Source organism: Struthio camelus, chromosome 10, assembly GCF_040807025.1.
Source record: "Struthio camelus isolate bStrCam1 chromosome 10, bStrCam1.hap1, whole genome shotgun sequence".
Taxonomy (NCBI): domain Eukaryota; kingdom Metazoa; phylum Chordata; class Aves; order Struthioniformes; family Struthionidae; genus Struthio; species Struthio camelus.
In genome coordinates, this window is record NC_090951.1 from 4668439 (window position 1) to 4694020 (window position 25582).

Below are 25582 nucleotides of genomic sequence, written 5' to 3' on the forward strand. Positions count from 1 at the left end.
AGGATAATGGACCATTCCTAGTCAAAAAGTGGAATACTTAGGTGATGCCACCCCAGAACAAGAACAACTAAAACCTCAGGACCTGGAGTAAGTGCTACTAGAGGAACCAGAAAGGGAAGAGAAGAGCAACTTGTCCTGTCTAATCACCAAACGATTGGGTCTTTGATAAGAAATCATAACAGCTTGTGTTCTTAATCCAAATTCAGATATCTTAGAATCAGTGGTTATATCAAGAATATTTTGCTCATTTGAGTCTTCCATACCTCTGGGCTGGAGGCCCATCCATGATGATGTTAATCCATAAGATCTGCATAGCATTGAGTGGATTTGGTAGATTGAGCACTGTAGACAGAGTAATTAGGCTCAAAGCTGAAATACTCCTGCAAATCACAGAAGAACATTATTCTAGGTAGCCTCACCCAAAAGGTGCTTCCACTGAAATCTAAACAAACAAGAACTTACGTGCTAAGCTGGAACCGCACAAAATTTTTTATGTTGTAGAATATTCCCTTTCCCTCTTCTATTGCATTCCTGGAAGGGAGAGGAGCATTTATTTAATAACTGGCATCATTCACACTATTTTAAATTGCACTCCCTGTGAAACTTGAAAGACAATTTATCTTTTCCAGCACTTATTTCAGTTGCAATTCAGACCCCAGCTTAGGAAAAGGACACCAATGCAGCTTCTTAGTTAAAATGACTTTGTTAAGACAGGTAGACCTGAGAAAAAATGGTTCTTAAAGCCAGGTCTTGGTTCATAAAGCAGGCATGCAACCTATTTATATCTTTACTCTGCCTGCTGCGTCTGTTGTTATGAACCAACAGAGCATTGCAAATTACACATCTTTCCTCTGAGTTTCCTGGATGAGGCAGGCAGAGCAGGTTATGAACTACCAAGACTTCTAGATGCTTTCAAATCCCCAGAGTCAGCTATAAAAATAAGAAAATCAGGGCTTTTGGATGAAAGAAAGCTTTGTCACCACCACTTGAAACAAAAAAGTCACTGCAGTGTCTGCAACTGAAAGTGAAACTGAGCCACCCTGAAGTACCTCCACCTGCTGCTTTGCTGACTTATGTGTCCCCACTGCGTTTGCAGTATTTTCAGGGCTAGTCACATAACAAACTCATTGCCATGGAAAGCAAGAAAGTAGCTGAAGAAAGAAAGTGCCCGAGAGTAAGAAAGTATCTGAACCTACATTACTGTTGAGAAGTCATCATCGACGAGGATCATGTTGGCAGCTTCTTTGCTGACATCTGTTCCTGCTCGCCCCATTGCAATCCCAATATCAGCAGACTTAAGGGCCACAGCATCATTAACACCGTCGCCTGTCATTGACACAACAGCACCGGCCCTTTGCAAAGCCTGTGGAGGTGGAGAGATAAGAGACCCTGAAGCCAGGGGGAGATAAGTCCTGCTGACAATCCCAGGATCTGCACATAACATGCAAAAAGCAGAAGGAATGCTACACAACTTTGAGGGTCAAATGGACTTCAGCAGCCCACATCTATATAAACTGTATAGAGCACAGGAAAAAACTCAGACTAAGAATTAAGAGACTGGATTTTCAGGAGTATTCAGTATCTTAACTCCAGCAGGAATTCAAGGAGACAGAAAAGTCTTGAGAAATCCGTTTCCTGATACTGTGCTTCAATAATATCTTACTAGTACCTCCAAATGACCCAGGCCTGGTCTGCAAGAGAAACGCTAATGACTTTGGTGTAAACAGTGCAAATGCGCTAGCTTGGGTTTTATTGCCCTGTAGCTTGAGCTGACCCTTTCTTGGAAATCCAGGTGGTCTAGGGAACTCTGAAAGCCCCCTCGCATCTTGGTATTGTGAGGCATATAATGGAGTTGAGAGGCTCCTAGTACCTTTATGATTTTTAGTTTGTGCTTTGGACTTGTTCTGAAGAAGATGGAAACCTGCATAACAAACGAAAAATACAACCATATGTTAGACAGATGCTGCTGTAGGTGGAACTGGACCACATTATTGTAATCAAAAACCATTACATTCTTGACAGTGGATGTTAGCTCTGACTCTGCCAGTTGTTCGAGCTCTTCCCCAGACATGGCTTTCAGCTTCCCATTGCAGAGACCAATATTCTGTCCTGCAAAGAAAAGCCCAGAATGATATTTGCCCTTCAGCTCTGGAAGGGGATACTTATCTCCTGACCTGAAGAACAGAGACAGCAATTTAAGGATTTACTAGGAAATACTTATCACTCCGGAGCACCTGGAGGGGCATAGGGCCCTCTGGCTCTGAATTGGGCCAGTCCCACTGTCCTTACTCAGTTGGAGTTGTATATGCAATATGATACCCAGAACTTGATCTGATACTAAGGTACGTTTAACAAGGAGAATTCAATTTTATTCCAGAATAACCTGCAGAAAATTTTGGAAACTTCACATTTCCAACTGCAGTGTGTCCCCCCCACCCCATATGACGTGTGGAGAAAAAAAAAGGGCAGCAGTTAAGCCCTCCTGTCCTATGTCATCCTTTGCAACTTCACTTTTAAACTGCAGAGCACAGGAAAAGCATTCCTGAGTAAACATCAAACACAAACTGTCCCCTGGGGCAGTCTGTGCTTTGCCACTAAATGCAGGAGAGCAGAGCCAACGGCCTCCGCTGAGAACCCCCGGTCCTCTCCCATCTACTGCTTGGACAGTTTATTTCTAACTGCAAAATGCAAAGAATGGAAAGTGCAGAGATACTCGCACTCACAACATTAGCAGGGTCAATAATCCCAGCACTGCTATTTGTGTCATCGTGGTATATCACACCGAGATTTTGCCATTTATGGTGCTAAAACAGTGGAATTTAAGTTACTGGAATATGTTCCATAGTTCTTAGCTGCTTTATCATTGCATTTACTACAAATCTCTTTAATGGAAAAGTAGGAAGTCAGTTAGTGAGAATGAGATTTAAAGCCTATACTATGTGTATGAAAAGAATGATAAAGATGATCACTGTTAAGTACATAACATTTGACTGACCTTACAGTCAGAATACAGAAGCTAAGTTTGGTACCTATAGCCACGGCAGTTTCCAGAGCATCTCCGGTTATCATCTTTACTGATACACCAGACTCAAAAAGGACTTGAACAGCTTCTTTCACTCCAGCCCTTGGGGGATCAATTATTCCAACCAGACCTAAAAATGTCAGTCTGCCCAGTTCTGGACCTGAAGCCAAAGCAAGTACTAGAAAAAGAGAAAGAAGTGAAGATAAAAAGGCTGAATTATTTATTATTCATAAAAAAAACATTAAAATGAACATTTAGAGAAGATCTTAAATTTCCAGTTTTTCAGCTGAAAAAGCTATTAAACCAGATATTCAGGTCTTGTATAGATACAAAACTTTGCTCCACTTCAAATAACACCAGGTTATCTGGATCAGTGCATTTCTGCTTCACATTTATTTCTTAGGATTTTTTTGTCTAGTTTAAATTTATCTACCAAGTCTTGCCTAAATACAGATGGATTAAACTGAGGCAGTGCAACGGTAGAGCAGACACTATTAAGCAACTATATTAAACAAAAATGCCTCTGCAGAGACTTACTTTTTTAATCTAAAAAAAAAAAAAAAAAGGGAAATGTAAGTCCAGTTAAACTAGTGAAACTGCCATCACGTAATCAACAATGCTCTGAACATTGTTTCTGTTCTTGGTGCCTAACCATGTCGTTCCATAGTTTCTAAAAAACTCAAGGATGTTTTGCCAGGAGTTCACGTACGTGTTTCTTCGGTGATTGAATCACAAGTTTGCGCCAGTGACCTGAGCTAATTGCTTTTCTTTGGAACAGTAATTTGCCTTCACAACAGCAGATGATTCTGATACCATAAAGCAAACTTCGTACGTTGAGATACTAACCACAAGACACAGGCCTGGAGAATATATATATATATAAACTATACCTTCTTCCAGATTCTGCTGCTAAGACTTGTTCTCACCTGCTGATATCCCAAGGACACGCACAAGAGCAGGTGACTTTGTTATTGAGCGAAAAGTCTAAGATGCTTTGAAATGATGTTTCTAGTGATGAAGGAAATGGCAGGCATATAAGAAGATAAAGTAGGTTATGCACTGACATGAAGTCAGGATCAAGAAGAGATCATCAGGTTTGGTCCTAATAAAGAATTGAACCAAACTTCAAATAAAAATCTCAGTGCCCAAATCCATGTTTTGATCCCCTCTCCAAGTTGCATCTTGTTGCTCTTGAAACAGCTTCTCTAAAAGCAAATCTTGGTAGACCGCTGACTAAAACAGGTTCAGTGCAAAGCTTTTCAGTGCAACATTCAGGCTGTATCCCAGACAGTCAGAACAGTTTGTGGAAGAAAAATATTCACTGTTTCCAGTGTTCATTTTCAGCTCCTTTCGATCTCACTAATTTAAAATCGAGCAATAATAGATTAATGGAACGCAAGCACCCAGCAAGCGGAAGACAGGGCCCTTGGCCAGCGCTGACAAGTGATCATGCAATTTAGGCTAAGGACTGAGCCTCCATCAGTCCTAACCAAAACACTCCTTTTTGCTCATCTTCACCCCTTTCCCCTTGGAAGCTAAAGCAGGTAATTTGCCTGTCAGCACACAGGAGCGCGTAACATAAGGCAGGAAAGCAGATCTCTGTCCGCATTTTCCAGGATGTGCTACTTTGCCTTGGAGCCCTTTGTCAGTGAGAACACCTTGACCAGTTTTTTCCTGCTTGCCAGTCTGTCAGTTTGCATCCAAAAAACAGTCAGAGAAGAAAATCGACACGGTAAAGGTAAGGGGAGGAGGGAGGGAGCTCCACTAGGTGTCCTGGCAAAAGCAGCAGCATGCACACAGCCATACGGGTGCATGCATGATGAAGCACAGAAGCAGAGACTTAGAGCTGGAAAACGTTAGGGCATGACAACCTGAAACCTTAAGGGACATAGACTGTACACACTGACCCCGTAGACCTGAGGATCCCATTCTTTTCTCTTCCTGCTGGTAGAAGGCTTTCTGTTGGGGTGTAAGCGATAATGAAATGCCACCACTGTTATACATAGTACAGTAGCGAATAACTTCTTCAAATGCTCCCTTCATAAAGTAAATATCTTCCTGATCCTTTAAAGCAAGGAGACAGACTTTATCAAAAAAAAGAAAAGAGAACATTTTAAAAACGCTGACAGCATGTAAGGCTTTACATCTTAGATGGAACAAAAGAACTGTTCTCACTTTTACCTGTTTCGTGAAATACTCATGCGCATGTATAATTTATAGGATGCGATATTTTTGCTATAGCCATTTTTCATGCTGGGCCATCAGAGACTCGGACAGAATGGCAATGAAAAAGGTGGTGTGGTTTTCAAGTGGAGTAGAAAATCAGCTAAGATTAGCTCCTTAATCTGGTAAGGGAAAAATGGCTAACCTTTTCTTCCAAACATTGAAAACTCACGGGGGAAGAAAAGCACAAAGAAAAGGTTTTATTTTCCTGCTCAAACCAGTATATGATAAGTATCATCTTCCCCCATTCAAATACAGAATTGCAGGCTAGAATTACACCCAAGTTGGGAATTTCGAAGTTTGCTCAGTTTTTCTCCTGACATGGTTAATTTTTGAAAACATTATTTGCTAAAGAGATACCATTTCATACCCATTGTTGAGTTGCACAATTAGAAATACGAAACCAGCTAACAGAACTGTTTGCTTTACCTGATTTTTCAGCATGCATTTTACAGCCATCCACTTTTGTTCAGAGCTAAATGGAATTTCCTTCTTTCTTATATAAATATCTTTTATGTCAGTTAATTCCATCTAAAATGAGGTAAAACAAAAAAAGCACTGTAACGCTGAACAATGCCAAAGCTTGCATATATTTTCCTATGGCACAATGTAGTATAAGCACTAACCACTGACCATGTACAGTCGTGTTTCATAAAGCTGCAGGAAGCAAAGGGAAGATTAAAACTTACACTTTCAAAACTCTCTTCTTATTTTGGTGCCTGATAAGGGATAAGTTAAACTTGACTTTGAACCTTGCTACCTATTGACTTCAGCAAAGACCCAGAACCTCTTCATATTCTGCTATTGTTTGGCTAACACAGGAGGATGATTTTAATTTAGGTCTGTGGTCTACAAGCCGAGTAACACTGATTAAATGATATCTTGAGGTGTTTTACATGCCTCTTTATCTATTGGTGAGCATGAATACGATATTCAGTACAAATGTTCATTTTATATACTCATGACTAGAAAAAAGTAAAAAGCTAGCAGATGACCCAACTCTAGGATGACCCTATGCCATGGTGTCTAATATGGCCTGTTCTTGTTCTTTTTCTATTCTCCTCTCCTCCTCCTGAACTCTTAATTGGAATCTACAGAAAATATAAAAAAAAGTAGTCTGATTTGAGCCCAGAAGAAATCCATTATGCAGAGTAATTGCACAGATTAACGAAGCAAAACAATTATTACTATTAATGCAGAAGCTCAGGGAGGGTGTTTGTCTGTGACAGCAGGTTTATGTGGGAGGGATGTACAAATATGACCTTGGGGAGAAGAGACAAAGACCAAAACCAGTGTGAAACTTTCAAAGGGGTCTGCTCCTGCTGTCAATCAGATCTAACAATTCCAGCTTTTGGAGGGGGAGAAATTTCTGGAAATTTTTAAATCTTACCTTCATTGCAAGAGCAATGAGAGCTCCTTCTGTGGGCTGTCCAATTACATTATTTTTCCTGATAATGGCATTATTAACTATACAGCCAGCCTAGAGAAAGTGACATATTTACATTTTTTTTAAACTAAATTCATAGCTTTTTCACCTCTTAAGTAACTGCAGATTGAAAGCAGCCACATCTCCAAGTAAGAAATGTCATCAGAATCCAGAGTGGTCAAAAGAAGGAGAACCAAGAACTGACTTTGGTAGAACAGACATTTCAGAGCCTCAGAACATCTTCATTCCCAATAGCAGCACTCTCTTGAGATCAGTTCTTGGGCTTGCTAAACTCAACGAATCCATTGGATAAACCACAATTTCGGTAAAATGTTATGTTTTGGAGAAATTAACGTGAAGCAAACCCCAAAACATATCTAATCAGTTTGGTTTTCCTTATTATGATTTGTCAGTCTCTCTTACTATTGCTTCCGACGTGCAATATGGGTACCATAAGGCCTAACCTTCTCTGAGATTCCAGTTCAGACCATGTGACTACCCAAACAGTCAGCTTTAGCCTGTACTCAAGTGTGCAAATTTTATTCAATGTTAACACGAAAACTAGAGAGTATTGCTGTAAATTTTATTTATTGGCTACTTAGCTGGATAAAGTTTAGAATCCGGGCACTTTAAAAACCTGAGCATGATCATAGTAATTGTTCTCTCCTCTGCCAGGATACTTCAATGACACTTCAAGCTGATGACTCCGGTCTCTCCCTAAATGTCTTAGGCTTGCTATCTTTTACTAATAAGCCCCAGGTATCCCATAATAATTATTCAGAACCTTTCTAGACAGATAGTCTAGAAAGGCAGTTGATTTTAGAGTTATGAAGGTAGTGTTTTTCACACTCATTACCCAAAATGATCTGTGCAAGTTAAAATTACATGCAACTAGAACAGGTCAGTTCATAATTTATACTTACCTCCACTAGCTTCCCAACTGAGACATTGGAAAATTCCTTAAGTATCTCCCTCGATGGTAAAAGATAAACACTTCCTTCTCCATTGTAGCCCACCCCACTAACCTGAGGAAAGGAGAGAGAAAGAGCAAACTTCTCAGTATCAAGCAGGACTATACTACTATACTTCAATCTTTATATAGGGCATTTGGGCAAATTTCTGATTTTCAGCACATGCTGGGATTATTCTTTGTAGCTCAAAGCAATGCTTATAGTAAAGGTTGAACTAAAAGATAGTTGGGCCCTGGCGGGTTCGAATAACGAAGTCCTTGTAATTGCGTCGTCCGTACCTCTGCCTGGAATCCATCTGAGGTTACGAGCTGAGTCACCGTCATCTCATTGGCTGTCAGAGTACCTGTCTTATCTGAGCAGATGACATTGCAGCAACCTGATGCAAGAAAGTTTTTAATCAGAACTAATAAATAATGCAGCTGAACAATGAGATTCAAGGCCCCAGAAGAGGGAGAACATGTTGTCCTGATGTTACTTAAACTGCACCGAGGAGTAAAAGAATAAAATACCAAGAAGTGGATGAGTTTCTTAAGAGGACATTGTTAAGGAAAAGATGAGGGGGAAGGAAATTGATTGCACATCAGGGTATCATGCACAGAATTTGGATGTGAGATTTGGTAGAAGACGGCTGAAGAAGGCTACGCTGTATCGTGAACAGTCAGAGAAGACGCTGATTTTCAGGGAAACAACCAGTGTTTCCGAGCTGCAGTATTACACCTCAGCAGAACAGCTATTATATTCTGCAAAGAGATCTCAGATTCCCACTCTGCCACATATTTCCTCCAACGATCATTTAACCCTTGCTTCTCTGTCTCTAAATCAGACACAACAGCACTTCCATATCTCACCAAGGGGTCGTGAGGGTAAGACCATTAAAAAAAAGTACTTTAATATCAAGTGCTAAGAGTTGCAGTTGCCCCATTCAAGCTCTGCTTTTGGGCAATACTATTTCAGTAAAGCACCTAATTTGGAAGCCACTTCACATTTGTTCCAGAGCCCGTTAACATCATAGCGCAGCAAAGGAGTGAGTTAGCACAGTGGCCACATTAAGGCTAGTTTCCACTCCCAAAAAGGGGGGAAAGGACTTTATCGTAAAAGGGAATCAGAATCCAGCTCCCTTTTAAGTCTGAATTTCTCTTATGGTTCTGGAGGTGACCAAATGGCTGAAGCGCAGATCCTGTTAACATGACCACCACCAGGTAAGAGTCTGGGGAGAACAAAGCAGATTGGGCTATGATTAAATTAACTGCAGTTTTGAAGGATTAGCACAGAGCAAAGCCATCACCTCTAGTGTTTCATTTTTAATTTTTTACAATTAAAGAATCAGATAAAGAAGTAGGATTATTTTTCTTCCTCTCAAAAGTTTAACAGACTTGTGGCAAGACTTGTGTTCTCTTGCACATTAATTGCACCACTTAGACCGTCTTGCAGAGTAACTGGGCATCTAGCTGTGATGCCTATTTAAGTGGAGCCATATTCAAATGAAATTCTTAATGAGATAAGGCAGTTCCAGATGTCCTGGGTCAGAGGAGATGCAATAAAATAAGGGTGGTAGGATTTCTTTGCTGTAGAGCTAACAAGGGCAGTTCAAACAGTGGCAGCATTTCCGAGAAAGACAAGTCTTAGCTGAAGGATCAGGCTCTGCAGCAGATATTTGAAATTGCGTGGGCCAGGCCAGGAGTTTAACTGCACGCTCTAAATAGTATGCAAAGTAGTACTAAAAATACAGCATGTCTCCTCCTTCATGTAATTCCCACGCTGACCGAGAAGGTCAGAGTAGTAGAGCCTTGAATATGGTGATCTAGGGACAAGAGCCAAATTGGAGGAAAGGGGAGGCAGAAGAATAATTTCATTATGATTCAACCTGCCCTGTGGCTGTGAGGATGGGCTGGATGTTTTCTCAAGGCCCTCTCTAACCCTATTTTCCACGACTCTTTGGATGTTGGGGAGACGGCCACACAAACTGCAGAACAGCAGATGGTTTTGTCTGCGCCGTTAGGCTTGACTGGAAGGGTTGTAGGGTTTTCCAGCAAGACATGAAAAAGTAGGCAAGATGGACCTGCAGCAGAGTGCAGCGGAAAGAGGAACCAAGCAAATCGAACCAAGCGGACAGGTCTGCAGGGAAACTCTGGTCCCCAGGGATCAGGAATTAGGTTGCAGCAGAAAGAAGATGCCCCAAGTATTTTATCTGTGCACCGTTTCTAGTGGAGGTCAGCTTCTGCCCGTGTTCATAACACTAAAATAAGGGAAAACAGAGAGAAACGTAGGGCAGAAAAAGTATTTAAAACTGAGTGGGTTTCTCCGGCCCAGTAAGCATACCCCAAGTTTTTTTAATCTAATCAAGGACAACCAGGACAGTCTATTGCTATTCAGTTCACGATTTGAAGAAGCCAGGCAGATGATCAAACTGTGTGGCCTGCTTGCAGGCTTACCTAACGTTTCTACTATGGGCAGCTTCTTCACAATCACTCTCTTCTTGGCCATCCGGAGAACACCCAGCACCAGCGTTACGGTGACCACGATGGGAAGGCCCTCGGGGATGGCAGCCACCGCCAGGCTGTGGACAGCAGGGACAACAGCTTCAAAGGATAGGTCAAACCACAAGCATTTACCAAAATGTGGCAAGTGGACATTTCCACAGGAAGTGCATTTTCCTGCTTATCTGTGCCTGTCTGGGAGGGAATCGGCTGCCTGCGCAGCACTGACCTCTGGAACTCTTGGCGCACTGTAAATACAGAAGCAGGATATTTATCCAGCCCTTCAACCTTCTTCTGGGTGATTCTGACAGAGCAATTACTTTTCTTCTTTGCATTGCCAAAGAGCTTTAATTTCTGGCTAAGCAAGGATTTAGGGGTTGGGTTTCATTTCATGTATTTAACTTTCTGAGGTTGGGAGTTCGATATTCTGCCTCTGTCCCACAGTTACGCCATGGGTAAATGAGCACCTCTACAAGGGTCCAAAAATTAATCACCCAGGACTTTCAAACCCATAGACTGTTCTCCAAAATTTAGACTTAACCAGTTTTCTTTTTTGCCACCACATTGCCAGGAGACAGGCAGGTGGGCACTGAGCGAGTTTGGCTTCTCTGTTGTTCCCTAATCTGTGATTTTATTTTTATTTCTATACAATCTTTCTTTTTCTTTCTTTTCTTTTTCTTTCTAAAGTGAATGATTTTAGAGCCATGATAACACTGAACAACAGGTTTTATTGATACTACTAAAAACATATGGTTTATTATGTTTGACTAAGGGGCTGTGCATGCATTTTATGTTACCTAAAATGCACACTCTAATCTTTAGATGTAAATGCAATAAGAACAGCAAAGGCTAATATTTGCGGTTGCTACACTCCCACTAAATTCATAGTGCAGATAGTTAAGAACATTCATGGCAGGTTGAAGTGGAAGTGGCCCATGAAGACTTTTTGAACTACATCATTCAAAGGAAATAATGAAATCAGATCTGAATTTAGCATATCTCCAAGATTAGATTAACCCTCAAACTTTGGGGAGGGTTCTACTAAACTGTATAGTAAAGCTCATTAATTTTGCTAGTGCAAGATCAATATGTATGTATGAAGGATCTTATACAAGTTCTCTTTTGTGAGGAGAAATGTCCATTGTTTTGAAAAGAAAAATCCCTGGGACTTATTTCATTATAATACAAAGAGAAAGGTACTTTCTAGTCCTCACCTAACTCCAATTGTGAACATGCTGAGAAGATGTTTCCCTTGTAACCAGCCAATGAGCATTATTAAACCTGGGTGGTGGGGGGGGAAAAAACAGCTGATTAAAAAAAAGTTTAAGAAATTCGTATGTCTCTAACCTGCTATAGTTGTTGGGGAATTGAGCATGTGATGAGGCCCCCACATCTCCTCTTCCAAAGCAACCCTGCTTGGACCTTCCAAAATCCAGTCACCCACATCATCAGGTGCGGTTGAGAAAAGTGGCACTGGAGCCCAGTGGGGTTTCACAGCTGACCATGCAAACATAAGCACTGCTTTCAACTCACCAATTATGCCGAAGGAGAAAAGAGTGAGTTGCTTCCCCAGTCTATCCATGCTTTTCTGGAGAGGAGTTTTGGGAGTCTGGAAAGGTTAGAGAACAGTTATTTTTCTTTGCTTATTACTTAAGATAAGAAGAATGCAGTCTGCCAAGCACCCATACTGCTGTTCTCATTGCTGCGGTCCTTAGCAGCGGCCCAATATACCCCAGTGCTTAGCAACCCTGAACCCGGCGCTGGCGTCCACTGCGAGCAGAGCGTCCCGCAGAGCAGCTCTGCCTCCAAGCAGCCAGGGCAGCAAGAAGTGGGAGAACCAGAAGAAGGTTTGCCACTCTGCATCGCTGCGATTTCTTGTGTTAAAGGCTCAAATACCTCAGGCAAGGGCGTTAACTAGTTCGTAGACCCTTATCGGTGTTTGCTCAGAGAGCTGGCTCATGAAGGCTTGGCAGGTGTGGAAGCAAAATTTCAGATAGTGGAAATTGAAGAAACGACGCAACTGTGAAGTCTATGCGACTACAAAGTTAGCTGCAAACTGAGCGTCACGAGTTTGGATTTAGAAACCAAAACGATGCTTAAACCCTTCTTTTTTGATTACGGTCCTTTGCTCAGTCACACGGGAATTTCGGAGCAGAAGGGGAAGAGACCCCAGTGCATTAACGCAGAGAACCGCTCCTCCTCACAAGCTTTCAGCTAGGACTCCCACCATCTTAAGAGCGACACAGAGACTTCTTTACCTCTTCAGCTTGCATCATTTTAAACACCTCGCCAAACTGTGAATTTTCAGCTGTCCCAATAACTACCCCCTGAAAAGAGGGGAAGAAAGAGATTAGAAAAACCGGCATGACATCAGTTTTAGAAGATTCTGTAACTATCGTTGAGGAAAAGACAGGACGGAGGCAGGACTCACTTTTCCCTTCCCATACCGCACCAGTGTTCCCATGAAAACAACATTGCTCAGCGTTGTTATGTCTCCAGCTTCCGGTACTACACCATCAGTCTTGTTGCAAGGCTCAGCTTCTCCTGTAAAACTGGATTCATCTACCAGAAGATCTGTAACCTAATTCAACACATGCATGTCTGGCACTGTTAAGACTTGAAATGTCCGAAACAGACTTTTACGTACTACTGTACTTACCTCTATCAGTCTGAGGTCTGCAGGAACCCTATCTCCCACAGAAAGATATATGATATCTCCAGGCACAAGCTCCCGCGCTAGAAGGTGCTGCAGTTTTCCTTCCCTTAGGCTGCAGTAGGCGAACGGAAAGAAGAAAGAAGAAGCAGGCTGTGAGCACTGTGCCGCGCTCCTTCTGCGGGCCCGGGAACGTGCCTGGCGGGAAGGCGAGCGCCCTGCCCCAGAGCCCTTCCAGGGTAAACAAGAACGTGAAAATCTACGTAACGACGAGGAAAGACGATTATGTTCCCTTTTGCGCTGCTTTAATTCATAAACGGGCGGGCAGATTACAGAAGATTTACATTTCCGCAATTAATTAGTGACTTAAATAGCGTCTGAGTAGTAGGTAGAACACACAAGTTGTGCTCTCCCCTGGCTCACACTTTAGATAACGACATGCAGATTGCTTAGCTTAGGAGACTTGAGAAGCTTTTTGAAGGTATAGAATTACTCCTGGCATTTTACTGTGGCATGAAAAGTTCGGCGTTTTGCATGCTTAGATGCTTTCGCTGTCACATTAATTGCAAAAAATCCCAACAGCGGCGTGAGCCGGACCCCAAGTCTTTGGAACGGAAAGACCCACACCGCTTTTCAGGTGCAACCTTTCTGCAGCTTGTTTGCGTTGGCCACGAGGGAAGCCGGTTTGCAAAGACGAAAGCGTTTCCCGTAACCCGCAACAGCGACGCCGCACGCCAAAGCGGCCTGGCGAGCAGCGCCCCACGCGCCCTGCAGCTCCTCCCCGGGACCAGGGGCCGCGGCGCGGCCGCGCCAACCCGCCGCTCACCTGCGCCTGAAGCGTTGTCGCCTGCGCAGGTGCGGGCGAGGAAACGCAGCCCCGGCGGGGAGCGAGCGAGCGAGCCGGGCTGCTCAGCTCACAGAGGCCGTTTCGTACCGCTGCTCCTCCTGCCCGGGCAGCGGCGGGCTCCGGTGCCGGATGGCGAGCTGGGCATCTCCAGGAGCATCCCGTCTCTCAGCGCTCGCCCCGTTCCCCCCCACCACCACCACCCTGGACGCCTCCGGGGCCGCCGGCTCCAAGGAGGTGCCACCACGGCTGCCTCCTCTGGAGGCATCGCCCGCTGCCCGCAGGCGTTTCCTTCGTGCCGCGCTCCTGCCCTCGTGGCCCCAGCAGAGCGGAGGAACGAGGCAGGGGCGCCTTACCAGTTGCACTCGGGGGGGACCAGCTTGTTCAGCTCTTCCAGGGATTTTTCGGAGCGATACTCCTTGCCAACGGGAACGGAGAAGGAAGGGGCGTTAGGCAGGGCGGCCCCGGCGGGCAGCGCGCGGCGCAGCACAGCGCGCGCTCACCTACCTGGATGAAGGCCACGGTGACCACGATGAGCACGGCCTGCAAACAAAGAGCCGTCGTCACCGCCGCCGCCGCAGCAAGCCGCGGGCCGGCGGCGGCGGCGAGCCACCTACCGTCGCGATGCTCGCGGCGTCCTCGTACTCTTTCGTGACTACGCTTACTAAAGCGGAGGCCAGCAGCAAGAGGATGAGGGGATTTTTAAACTAAAAAAAGAAAAAGAAAAATTACATATATAATTACATATATACATATGTATATAGTTATAAAATTACATATATGTATAGTTAAACGTAGCATTGCTGAAGCTGCGCTGGTGTCGGGCGATGGCAAACGCGGTTCGGCTGCCCGCCGGCGACGGCAGCTTTGCTCCGCCGTGCGTCGCCCACGGCCTAATGCTGCCCAGCGCGGGCAGGACGGACGGGGTCGGAGGCCGGCGAGAAAAGCCGGAGCTCTCCCCAAAGCGCGCGTGCTTTTCCCTCCCGCCCGGGTCTGCGTCTCGCCTTTGCCGCGCAGGCGAGGCTGCCGGCGCAGGACGGGCTCTACCAGCTGCCTGGAGGCTCGGCAGGCGCACACAAAGCCTCCCATTGTCTCTTTAGAGTCTGAAACCAGACATCTCCCCCGTTTTGGTTTTTTTTTTTTTCCCCCCTAAATCTGCTAAGCTCTTCCTTGGGCACAGGGCTGCTGCAAGGAGCACTGCAGCGGTCGGGCACTTCCACCTGGCCCTCGAGGCGGCCCTGAAACCACGGGGAAGCGTCACCAACTCAACAGGTTCTCAAGGAAAAGGGAACTCGTGAAACTTTGGGAAAGCTCCTCACTTTTTCCTCGTTTTAAATACGAATTTTAAGGACTTTGCTCCTCCTTGAGGAAATTACAGCTCCGCTCAGCTAGCGTGGGAATTGACGTAACTGAATTAAGTCAGGCAAAGACAAGACAACCTCTTTCGGATAACAGGAGCGCAGAGATGGGCAGTAGGAGAGTCAAGGCTTAAACTTATTCCGTGCTGAAGCCGAAGGTGAAAAAATCCCCTTAGTTTCTCTGTATAAAGACTAGGGCAAAGTGGATGCTTTACAGAAACGGCCACTGGAAGAAGCCACTGGAAGGCACTGCTGGGGGCACTGCCCAAGTGCTGGGCAAGGCATTGTGTGGTCCTACCAGCAGCATCCCCTGGAGACCAACAGGTTGCGAAAGGACCAGCAATGCCCTAAGCAATTCGAGTAGTGTCCTCAGAGCAGCAATACCTTGTCACAGGAGTCAAAGTTCAGTGCTGTCATCCGCTGGCCGCTGTGGCAACTGAAATCAGAGCGGGTTTCAGCTCCTATCGTTTTTCCCAAACCTTTCACGATTTTATCCCTCTTAAAGGGAATAAATGTGCTCCAGAAATTAGGTCACTAATCCATAGCTTTTGATTTGTGGGCTGCATGGAGTTAAAAGGATTTATTTTTATTTTAAGATGCTATCTCCACATTAAATGAACCCGTATCCTAATCTCACATCAGCTTTCCTGTGGGAACAGAGTGTCTCTGTACCCAGGGCACATCCTGTCCCAGCAGTCAATCCACGGAAATAGAAACCATCAATATTTCAATGTACCGAAACGCTCAGGTCAATCCAAAGCGGGGGCTACTTAGCGGGTTTGCCAGAAAATCCGGACAGAAAATCCTTACCTGGTCTAGATATTTCTTCCATATTGGCTCTGCATTATCTACTGAGAATTCATTCCAGCCATGTCTTAACCTGCGTTGTAGCACAGAAAACTCAGACAGTCCAGTTTGTAAATCAACCTAGAGGGAAATAAAAAAACCCAACGCTACACACCGTACAGTCGTCAGAGAAAACGGCTCAAGGCAAATCTAGCTGTGTTAGAAAACTGTAAGTAAACTGGGCCAGATATTCATGATTCAGTTCTTACAAAGTCCTGTGACTGCTCTTTCCCTAGCAGCATGCACGGCTTTGCTCCAGACCCAGCATAGCCCTATAGTAAAAACAATAAAGCTACCCACTGGTTTTCTGTTTATGTATTTATATCTATTAAACCATAAAACTTTACCATCATCCATCACAAGAGCCCATGAAGTGAGCGCAAGTTAATTAACAAAACCTATTGCCAGAGGTGGGGAGCCATATAGTACACGGCAAATGTAAAATCTAGAACAGTAAAGGCAAGAACTGATTTCTGGCTTCACTGTACCTTTCAAGGAGAAGGAAAAAGGGTCGTGCCCTGACAAAGTTCAAAGAGGACAAACGGAGAAGGAGCAAGATATATTTTGCCTGCATTAAAAGACAGCCATGTCAGACACCAAATAACACCAAGCATTATACACTGTCTTGGTCCTGAGGACTGAGCCCTTCTGAATTTCCATCTAATTTTCCTGTCTCTTTGCAAAGGGCTGGGAGCCCTTAGTTTTCTGGTTTAAGCAATTTAACCTCTTCTGCTGCAGTCCGGGGTTACTCAGCCTGTGAAATCCTCCACCAGCACGAGGTGAAGCAATTGCTCCGTGCTGGCTCCCGGACACGGTTGGTGTGAGGCTTCGCCCCACAGCAGAAGCGGAGGCTCTGGGTGCCCCAGAAGTTTTACTTGTGAAACCAAAGACCGACTTTGTAGCTCGGTCTCATCACCGAGTCAGATTACACCATCTGCGTTGCTATTTTCACAAATACATTTCACTTACGTTTAAAGCTTTTGCCAACTCTTCTTTATGGCATTTGCAGGCTTCTTTTGGGGGCAGAACAGCCACTTCCTTCTCTTGCTCAATTATTTTCAGCTCACACTCCTCGTGGGTCTGAGTAAGAGAGATAAAGCAGTTGTTAGGCGGGAACATAGTTAATAAAGGCATTTTATTATCTTCTTAGTTCTTCTCTTAATCCTATTCCTTTCCCTTATCTTTTTGGCCATGCGATTTCACAATTAACTAAAACACTTCCTAAATCACTGCACTTTATAACATTTACTAATTAAGCTTTGTTACTGCCTCAAAGCTAGGTGCATCTTCTCATCTCTTTGCAGCAAGGAACATGAACATTAAATGACTTCTCCCAGGCATGAGGACTGCCAGCGGCTGAAATGGCAGCTGGGAGAGGCTTCGTCCCCTACACGTGAGGGCGCACGTTTCACAGGCTGGGGGCCTCCAGGGAGGGCAGAGACAGCATTTGCCTTCATTTTGACATGCATTTCAGAGGGGAGAACAGCAAGATTGCTATACTCACCTGACACAGGGGTAACACCTGCAAACCCACCACTAATGCTGTCTTTAAGGCGAACCTTCAAGACTTCAGAACAGACATGGCTGAGAAGGGGAAAATTTATAGCTGGGCAAGCTCAGGAGTCGCAGGCAGGGATTACTGGTCAGTGATATTTTCAGGGGACGCAGAAGTACGCACCGCACTTGTAACTGCGCTCCAGCAGAACTGCATCAGCTGCCCTTTTTTGGGGGATGTTTGTGTGTTTTGGTCAGCTACACTATTTCATCCAGATTTTCCAAACAAGTTCAACAGAAAAAGGATTGGAGGTCAGCAACAGCAAGAGAAATGCCCAGCAAAGGAGGACTCAGGCACTGCTGTAACTGTATTATGACCATGATCAACCAGCAGAAAGGGCTTTTAAAACATACATACATATTCTGTACATATTTTATATATATAGTGTATATATTTATAATACAGATTAGTGGGAGGCATGATAGAGGAGGCATGAAATCGCTCCTACTGCAGAGGAAAGGCTGAAGAAATTGCACGCAAGGGAAAGGAGACTATTCCACTGGCTAGTAAGAAAGCCTCTTTGGTGTGAAACGTGTCAAAAGCAGTTAAAGTCATGCAACATCAATTTGAATCTAAATTACAGGTCACTTCTCTCAATTTGGGAAAGCCTAATTCCACTACATTGCCCGAAACTCAGAGCAGCTCTCTGGAAAAGCCGGGGGTCTTCCCCCCGCCACGAGCGTCGTGGAGCAGGTCTGAACCCTCACGGAAACGACGACGTTTTCCCGTGGCTCAAAACACCCATCATGGCCCAGAAACATGCTGAGTGAAGGCCTCTACCCTGCTCCGCGACTGCTGCTTTTGCAGGTGGGTGCCCCGTCACCAGGAGCCACAGCATTTTCCAGCCACATCCTGCTGCAGCTGGTTCCAATTTTTAGGAGATTTGCTGCAATTTGAGATTCTCCAGTCTTTGTTTTCATTATCTTTTGTGTCCAGCAGTTTGCCTGAAGAAATTATTAGCTGGCAAACTGTTTAACCTTGCAACTGGGAATTTCTCAGTGGACCCGGACTTGAGGAATATCTGTTCTCTTGGTCATCTTCCTGCTTTCAAAGTTTGGGGATGAGAATGGCGAAAATTGTTTCCTCCTTCCTGCAAGCCTCCAAACTAACTAGTCAACGACCAACAGGGGAATCGAGCTCCTGCCCAATTCAGAAACTTCTCAGCCGAAAACACCAGGTGTGTTGGCCAGCCCCTGCGCCCTTCGCCAGGTAGCTGAGAAGCTGCGAGCACCACGGGCCAGCGAGGCTGCTGGCACGAGGACCTGCCCCGGTGCTGCCGAGTCCCACCTGTGCTTTTCTTCATGGCTCCCACCAGACCTTCTCCCCAGATCTCAGCCCATCTGCCCTGCAAAGGGATGCAGGTGAAAATTGGGTTCAGTCAGCTGTTTTTCTATCAAGCCCTTAGAATGAGTTTGATGCTGCCTTGGTCAAAAAGTTGAATCTGGATCTTATTTGCTATCAGGTAGCGGGAAGAAAGCTGCGTTACCAGAAAGGCAAACACACCCCACCACCATGGTTAGAAAGGAGTCCAGGGCTCTGGTGTGTGCCGGTGTCCTACTGCAGATAAGAGATTTTCCCTGCCAACATCTTACAGTCTGCTGCGCGCTCAACACTCAGAACAAGGAAAACCTGTTTTTCCTCATGAAAACCATAAAGGGCTTAAACTTGGGGGGGGGGGGGGGGAGAATGAACAACATTCCTAGAAAAGTTTCTGAGCCAACTGGAGGAAGAGAAACCCTCCGTTGGAGAGGGGCAGAAGAGGGGCTGACCCGCTCAAGTTTCGTCTCGCATGAGTCGAGCGGGGCCGGCACCGGGAGCCACGCTCCGCTCTGCTCCTGCCCCGTCGGTGCACCGCGAGCCGGGCTGATGCCTGAGCACGCAGGCGATTTAACAGCCTTGAGTTCTCCCTTCCCTTTTGGGCTCCCCCTTATCTTTTTGTTTTTAAATGCTCTTTGCAGAGCAGTAGCATTCCCCAAAATCCCAGCCAGCCACCTGCCAAAGGCAGTGTGACCCAGCGATGGTGCAGGTCAGGGACAAGGAGGGAGACATCCCACCCTTCCCCAGGGAGAGGAAAACCCTTATTCATAAAGTGCAAGAGCGAATGTTCATTAGCAGCGCGCTTCTGAGACAGCCCTGTATGCCAGGTGCTCCCAAAAAAGGAGCCTTTGTGTCCGGCTTTGGGAAATACAAGGCTGTCTCAGCACAACTTAGGAAGCAATTTAGCCCAATGCTACTGCCAATCGCCAGAGCTGCTATTTAAGGAGGTATATGCAGAACAAGCCTTAAAAACCTTAAATAGTGGTATTTGGTGAGCTACTCAGATTTTTCTTTGCTTGTTCGTGGCAGCAGGACCCTGGATGGCTGCGTTGCTGCTCCGGCCCTAGAGAAACCTCTCTGACTAACCATGCGTGCTGGTAACCAGAGGTGGTTTCTACGAGCTCTTAACGGATGCCATCCCTCGCTCCCCGGAGGGAAAGCGGAAGAGTTGGGGCACCTGCACGGGCGTAGGGCTGCTGCCGGTGGCCATGGTTTGGTCCCTGCTCTGTGCAGATCCCCTTGCTCAGCGCAGAAGCCTTTTTGCCCCGGGAGCAGCCTGCCTTCCCAGCACCCCAGCGATTCGCCCAAAATCACCAAGAATACTCCTGCCTACCCGCTTCCTTCTGCCTGCTGACCCCATTTCGCAGAATTTCTCCACTGCTTTGAGGCATGCTAGCATAGGACACCACCCTTATCCTAAGGTCTCCTCAGCAAGTAGCCCTACAAATGATGAAAACATCCTTCCACACTAAAAAACCACTGGTTTATTCCTATTTTGCGTCTTCTGACCCCGTGTTACACCAACAGCCTGGTAAACCCCAAATTCATCTCTTCTCCGTTACTTCCTCGGCTCCCACGAGCCCATGAGCTGCTGGAAGCCGCCCAGGTGGGCACAAAGCTGGACAAATTTGCTAGAAATAAAACACGGGACCCTGTCAAATAGAAACACGTCTTGCACTCGTTCGCCTGCCGATCTGCTGACGGCACTTTCTGCAGGCTCCACCACGCCGCTGACTCGATGCGCGTGGATCGAGGGGCAGTTCCTGTCCCTGCAAAGCTTACCGCGAGATCAAAGGGGCTAACGGGTGGGAAGGGGCACGGGGTAACATGCCCACGGTCTGCCGGCATCAGGGGCAGGAGCCCGGTCTCCTCGGTGCCGGCTCAGCACTCCTGTTTACCTAGCGAAGGAAACGCACGACAGCACTCGCCGGGGACAAGCGCGCCCGGGCATTTGCGGTCCGCTCCGTCTCCCCATCAATAGCTGCGCCGGGCGCCTTAATGCAAGGGCTGTTGTGAAATGAGCCGTTCTGGTCCTACCGGTTTATTCGCATGGATGAGCTCCTGCCCCTAAGGGGCTTCTCCCGCCCCCGGAAACAACCTCCTCCACACGGCCGGTGGGTTTCGGGCAGCATCCCCAGCACCTCCTTCCCAAACAGCCTCCCCTGACCCCGGTTGCTTGCCTTTCTATTTGCCTTTCCAAACAGAAGCGGGCTATCAATAGCCTCCATTTACATTTTTAACCTTTATCCTTTCGCCTTAACTCAATTAAGCACCAGAGCGTGGGGCTCCAGAAAGCGCGGTAGGAGGAAGCAAAAAAAAAATTAGTAGCTTAGCTGTTGCTCAGGAAGGCGAGATGTTTGAGGCTCCAAAAGATGGGCTGTCCTTTGCCAAAAGCGAAGGCAGCCACGCGGTGGGAAGTGCTGCGCCGGTGCAAGGCACCCACTGGCACCCAGATCCGCCCAGGTGGAAAGGCTGAAAACACGTGGCTTGCTACAAAGCCCCCAAACCTACTGGCACATCCTGGCAAATACCATCAGTGCTGGGGATTTTCCCACACCTCTGTTTTTACTGAGAATTTGCATATTTTTTTTCCTCTGTCTAAAGATTACTTTGGACTGGTTAATATGTTGTCACCTGGTCATGAGTGGCCTGGGTTATGGAGTCTAAGGAGCCCTTTAAAACATTAAATAGAGACCCTGTTCTTGTATATTCTTCATGGCTGCTAAAAAATAAGTCCAATCAGCCCCTTGAAAGCCCTTAATGCTCCTTTTCCTGTGCACATGGAAGCGAGGGCACCTGGGCCAACTTCTCAGCAGCACCACCCGCAGTTACATGGGCAGGTGCCTTCCTGACACAGACCAGGACTTCGCAAACAGAGGGGCTGGCACCTCGGGATTTGTTATCTGAGCATCTTCGTCCACCCTCGTCCCTCTGCACTGCTCCTCCCACAGTGCAACCAAGGCCCCAGCACTTCCTCATGCCCCTCATGCAGCTATTAAACCCCCATGTCACACCTAGACCTCAGAGCCACATCACTTTTATGGGGCATAAAGCCCCGGGTCCCCCTGGTCCAGGATATAAGCCTCCAAAGAGGCACCTTGGTTGCTCAAAGGCAAAGGGTTTTCCAGAAATGCTGCACTAACACCACCCCCGGCACATTAAGTCACCCCCACGGGTGTTTGATGGCAGAGGCAGGGATTACCTGGCTGCAACATACAAACCCACCACCTCTGCTTGGATGAGACCCTCGTCCCATAGAGCCACTGGCCTCCTGGCCCACTCTTCCTCCTCCTCCAACTCAGTTTTGTTTTTTTTTAAAAAGAAAAAAAACCTTCCAGCTCCCCGAAACTAAACGATCGCATTGCTCTTGTGGGAAAAGTCTTCACATGAGCAGACAGCTACCCCCAAGGAGGAGCCCCCCTCACCACCCCAAACCAGTCCTACCCAGCACCAAAATGAATAAACCTGTGCCCAGCTCAGGGCACCTGCTTATATCCTTGCTCGGGGCAGGGCAGTGCATGGGTCCTCAGCCCTGCTTTGTTACTCTGACCCAAAAAACCTGTGTGAGAATGGGGATGATGTTAACTCCTTGCCTGCTGGAAGCTTTTCAGACACCTCTAAGGGTTCAAAAACATGCGAGGAGGAGCTGAAATGTAGTGATTTTGGTTTCTGTGGCAGTATATTCTACCATCAGTGTTTGTGATAGAGAACAAGAAGGTCTGAGGACAGGACAGCCCCTAAGGAACGAGGACGTGTTGGCCAGCTAAACCCTTCCCTTCAGCAGTCTTAGACCAAAATCCCTTATGGGCAGTGTAAATAAACGTCTCAGTTACTGCTGACGTGGGTGTGCAGAGGCAAGCCCTCACTCTCTTTGTCTTCACCTGGAAGGGAAGTTGTGCTACTCAATTTTATTTTGGGGACATATATAAAAATAGATACCTGCATCGTACAAAAATGTGGTGGTACGAATGTTTGGCATCTCTGGGAGGTTGTGAAAACAGGGCCTGCAAAACCCTCTGTGGGTAACTGTTCACTGACGTGAATCCTAAAAAGGAAAAAAGTCTAGATCCAAACTGGGTTAGTAATTCAGCAGTGAACATAGTGCAGATTTGGGAAAGATCTGTCCTCCCTTTATGGCTCCTGAGCCATGGATTGACTGCAGTGGGAGAAAGCATCGAGAGGTGTTTTAGTGCTTAGAAGTGGAATAGTTGAAAAGAAGAAGACCCAGCATCTTTGAAGAAAATCTGAGGAAGATCTTAATACGCCAAAACCTACCCCAGATCTGTCTGGAGTAGAAACTGGATCCTTCCCAAGGCTAAACCCAAGAAGAGAGAATAACCCTACATCATGACAGGTCCCCAGATGAGCTGGAGGTAGATCCAGGTGGGCAGATCTTCTCCAGTCCTGGTGGCCTCTGAGACATTAGAGATGTTTCCAGCTTGCCATGCTCAATGAGAAAGGGAGCTATGTCCCAGACAGCATGAAGGGATCGTGCCGTGCACCGGCGACACCTGTGCCCAGGACTCCGGACTGGTACACTGGCATCCACGGCAGCTCTGCTCCCCTACGAACTCCTCATCTCCATCCTCCTGCCCTCCTTCGCCAGCCTCTTCCAGATTATTTCCGCAGCTGTCACTTTGAATCCATATAGAGAGGTTAATATGCCATTTCCTGGGCAGCAGGATACCCAGAAGGGAACTCTTTGGGTGTTCTGCACCCATCTCTCCACGAAACACAAAGGTCCTTCTCTTATGAGCCATAAACAGAAATTCAGCCTGATTCTGAATGTGTCACTGTAGAAAAAGAACAGAAACAGCATCTAGTAGAGCCCAGACGCTCTCTATATTTGAGCTTCGATGTGAAAGTTAACTATTCTGCCATCTCCAGACGGTAACCTCCAACAGAGGCTGTGAGCTGGCTATCAGCTTTCAGTTACCAAAACTGTGGCTTTTTCTTCACTCACAGTAATTTTTTTATTTATCCTCTCTTCAGTCTCATCAGATAACCTGTTCGAATTGCATTCCTAATTTGATCATTTCTTTCTGACTTCTATCTTTCCTGAAATCACTATAAAACAAGAGATAATGAAGAATAAGAATACAATCTTAGTGCTGTGATGGATGCTGTAACTCACAGAGTAGCTGCAATACTCAAGCTTTTGTTTTGCATTGTAGATAGAAGAAAGAGAGCGTGAATCATCAGTCTCATTTTAAAGATGAAGACAAAGAGCTGAGACACAAAATAAAGGACCCACTCAAGGTCACACAGGAGACTAGTTTCAAGGAACTGAATTCACATCTTCTAAGCCCCAGGACAAACCCTTTTACCAAAATACTGCAAGATGTACAAGATTGAAAGTGTTCCGTAATATTTTCAAATAAATAAATGAAATAACATCCTTAAAGACAGTGTGAGTCAATTAGCACCTTATAAAATAACCTGGGAATGTGCTCTTGATTTATCAAGCTTTTTAAGTCATGGTACAGTTATTGAGATTAATAATAAAAGTAACTATCATTGGTAAAAATATAAAGAAATATTTGGTGAACTTGTGTAGAATAAATCAGAAATTTTTTGGGGTGTAATAATTGTGTTAGACATTATACTTTCACGATGTAGTGGTGTCCTAAAAAATCCTCCTGCTTTGAAACTCTTTCAATATGATCGAGCTTCTGAGATGGAACTGTAAAAAGGTGCGTTTAAGTGAATCTAGTATCCATATAGGCTTTGGCTTCAGGTTATTCTGGTGTTGTCCTTGCATCCTCCTGGACTTACACTGATATTAGGCTGACATTGCATTGGCATCAGAAAGGGGTCTGCCTTTTTGAAATGACCTCCCTGGCCATTTCACGCTCTGCATAGACTAGAGCTCTAATTCCAAAAGGTTATACGTTTGGAGGTAAATATGATGTATTACGGTGCAACAAAAATGGTACTGGCAAAGAACAGGCCAGGTTAATTGCCATTGGCTTCCTGACTATGTAAGATCAGAAATCTTCACTTCATGCCGCAGTGAGATTACAAGCACTTTCTGGAAGCCCAGTAAGATCTTCCTTCCTGGTAATTTTGAGCTACGTTGAAGTAGTGTCTTGCAGCATCACACAACGCACCGTGTGGTGCCTGGGATCAGGAGTTGAAGGTGTCCTATCCTCCTCCCTCCATAGCACTGAACAACTACCATGCCACAAAGATGAGACTAGCAGAAACCAGAAGAGAGTAGAAATGGCTGAAATGTCATCTAGGGAAAGACCAAAGGCACTCACAGGATGCAAACCATGCTAAATGGCCATGGAAAAGACCACAAATATCTGTAAGGTGCTTGCTAGGACAACACTAGGGGCTAACGCTACGAGCTGAAGGAATGAGACGGTCAGGGTCACGTGGGAGGGCACCCTAGTCCATCCGTCATGTGGGATGAAAAAGTGAGTCTTGAGCAAAATCGTGAGTTGTGTTACGGCAGCAGCTGCAGTGCAGATCCCATTCTGCCACTGTGCGGAGCAAACACGTGATGATGAGATTATCCCAGCCTGAAAAGGTTTCACAGAGTAAAACAAAAGAGAAAAGAAAATGTGATACCTAAACCACCACTGGCCACTCCTTGATCCATCTGTAGGAGTGCCAAGCAGGGGGAATGAAGGGATGGGGAAAAGAAATCAGGATTCTTACATTGATATTTTTCAAGAAAAGCAAAAATTACTCCAAAGTGGGCTCTGCAGGGCTGAGAATAGCTGCAAAGCACTTTTTGGTCATTCTTTGCGAGTCATGACAACAGTAACAACACAGAGGAGAGTCTGTAGGTAGGGTAGGGCCAGACGTCACGGCTGTCCATGGCAGCCGTCATGGGTGGCCGGGGGCACCTGAGGGCTGGTGAGATGCCCACTGCTGCGATG

The 25582-nt window shown here is 45.8% G+C and overlaps 1 protein-coding gene across 1 annotated transcript in view; it reads right to left on the reverse strand.

Moving 5' to 3' along the window:
• The window catches only part of ATP2C2 (ATPase secretory pathway Ca2+ transporting 2), a 29732-nt gene that overhangs the window by 3234 nt on the left and 916 nt on the right, over positions 1-25582 (reverse strand). The window contains exons 2-23 of the mRNA XM_068956101.1: positions 16790-16900; positions 15785-15901; positions 14234-14323; positions 14124-14159; positions 13973-14034; positions 12779-12887; positions 12551-12700; positions 12378-12446; positions 11653-11728; positions 11334-11400; positions 10075-10199; positions 7921-8018; positions 7595-7696; positions 6636-6725; positions 5675-5776; positions 4930-5086; positions 3030-3200; positions 2012-2109; positions 1871-1921; positions 1197-1363; positions 463-531; positions 264-380 (exon numbers count right to left, since the gene is read on the reverse strand). Coding sequence (XP_068812202.1) covers positions 264-380; positions 463-531; positions 1197-1363; positions 1871-1921; positions 2012-2109; positions 3030-3200; positions 4930-5086; positions 5675-5776; positions 6636-6725; positions 7595-7696; positions 7921-8018; positions 10075-10199; positions 11334-11400; positions 11653-11728; positions 12378-12446; positions 12551-12700; positions 12779-12887; positions 13973-14034; positions 14124-14159; positions 14234-14323; positions 15785-15901; positions 16790-16900 — 2234 coding nt within the window. The remainder of the gene's footprint in view (positions 1-263; positions 381-462; positions 532-1196; positions 1364-1870; positions 1922-2011; positions 2110-3029; positions 3201-4929; positions 5087-5674; positions 5777-6635; positions 6726-7594; positions 7697-7920; positions 8019-10074; positions 10200-11333; positions 11401-11652; positions 11729-12377; positions 12447-12550; positions 12701-12778; positions 12888-13972; positions 14035-14123; positions 14160-14233; positions 14324-15784; positions 15902-16789; positions 16901-25582) is intronic.